We start from the raw sequence: 231 nt of genomic DNA, 5'->3' as shown, positions 1-231 counted from the left end.
GGTGGGCGCTGCAGCGCCACAAGCCAGGGCTCCGCAGACAGGCCGCTGCTCGGGCTGCCTCTGCAGCGTGGGGAAGGGGCAGCAGGGCCCCGGGCAGTTTGTTGGCAGCAAAGTACTGCGACCTCTTACCTGCCTTTGTTCCTCCCTTCCTTCTAGAAAAATCGTGGCTGAGTATGAGAAGACCATTGCCCAGATGATCGGTAAGGGGCATCACCTGGCTGGGCGCGTGAG

At 62.3% G+C, this 231-nt stretch overlaps 1 protein-coding gene across 1 annotated transcript in view; it reads left to right on the top strand.

The window, feature by feature from the left end:
* Nucleotides 1-156: 156 nt before the first annotated feature.
* Nucleotides 157-231, top strand: part of LOC104493452 (transforming acidic coiled-coil-containing protein 1-like) — a gene marked incomplete at its 5' end in the record, with an annotated part of 2432 nt that continues 2357 nt past the window's right edge. The window contains one exon of the mRNA XM_010136127.1: nt 157-200. Coding sequence (XP_010134429.1) covers nt 157-200 — 44 coding nt within the window. The remainder of the gene's footprint in view (nt 201-231) is intronic.

The sequence above is a fragment of the Buceros rhinoceros genome, unplaced genomic scaffold, assembly GCF_000710305.1.
Source record: "Buceros rhinoceros silvestris isolate BGI_N320 unplaced genomic scaffold, ASM71030v1 scaffold38185, whole genome shotgun sequence".
Taxonomy (NCBI): domain Eukaryota; kingdom Metazoa; phylum Chordata; class Aves; order Bucerotiformes; family Bucerotidae; genus Buceros; species Buceros rhinoceros.
This window is presented reverse-complemented; position numbering and strand designations above follow the sequence as displayed.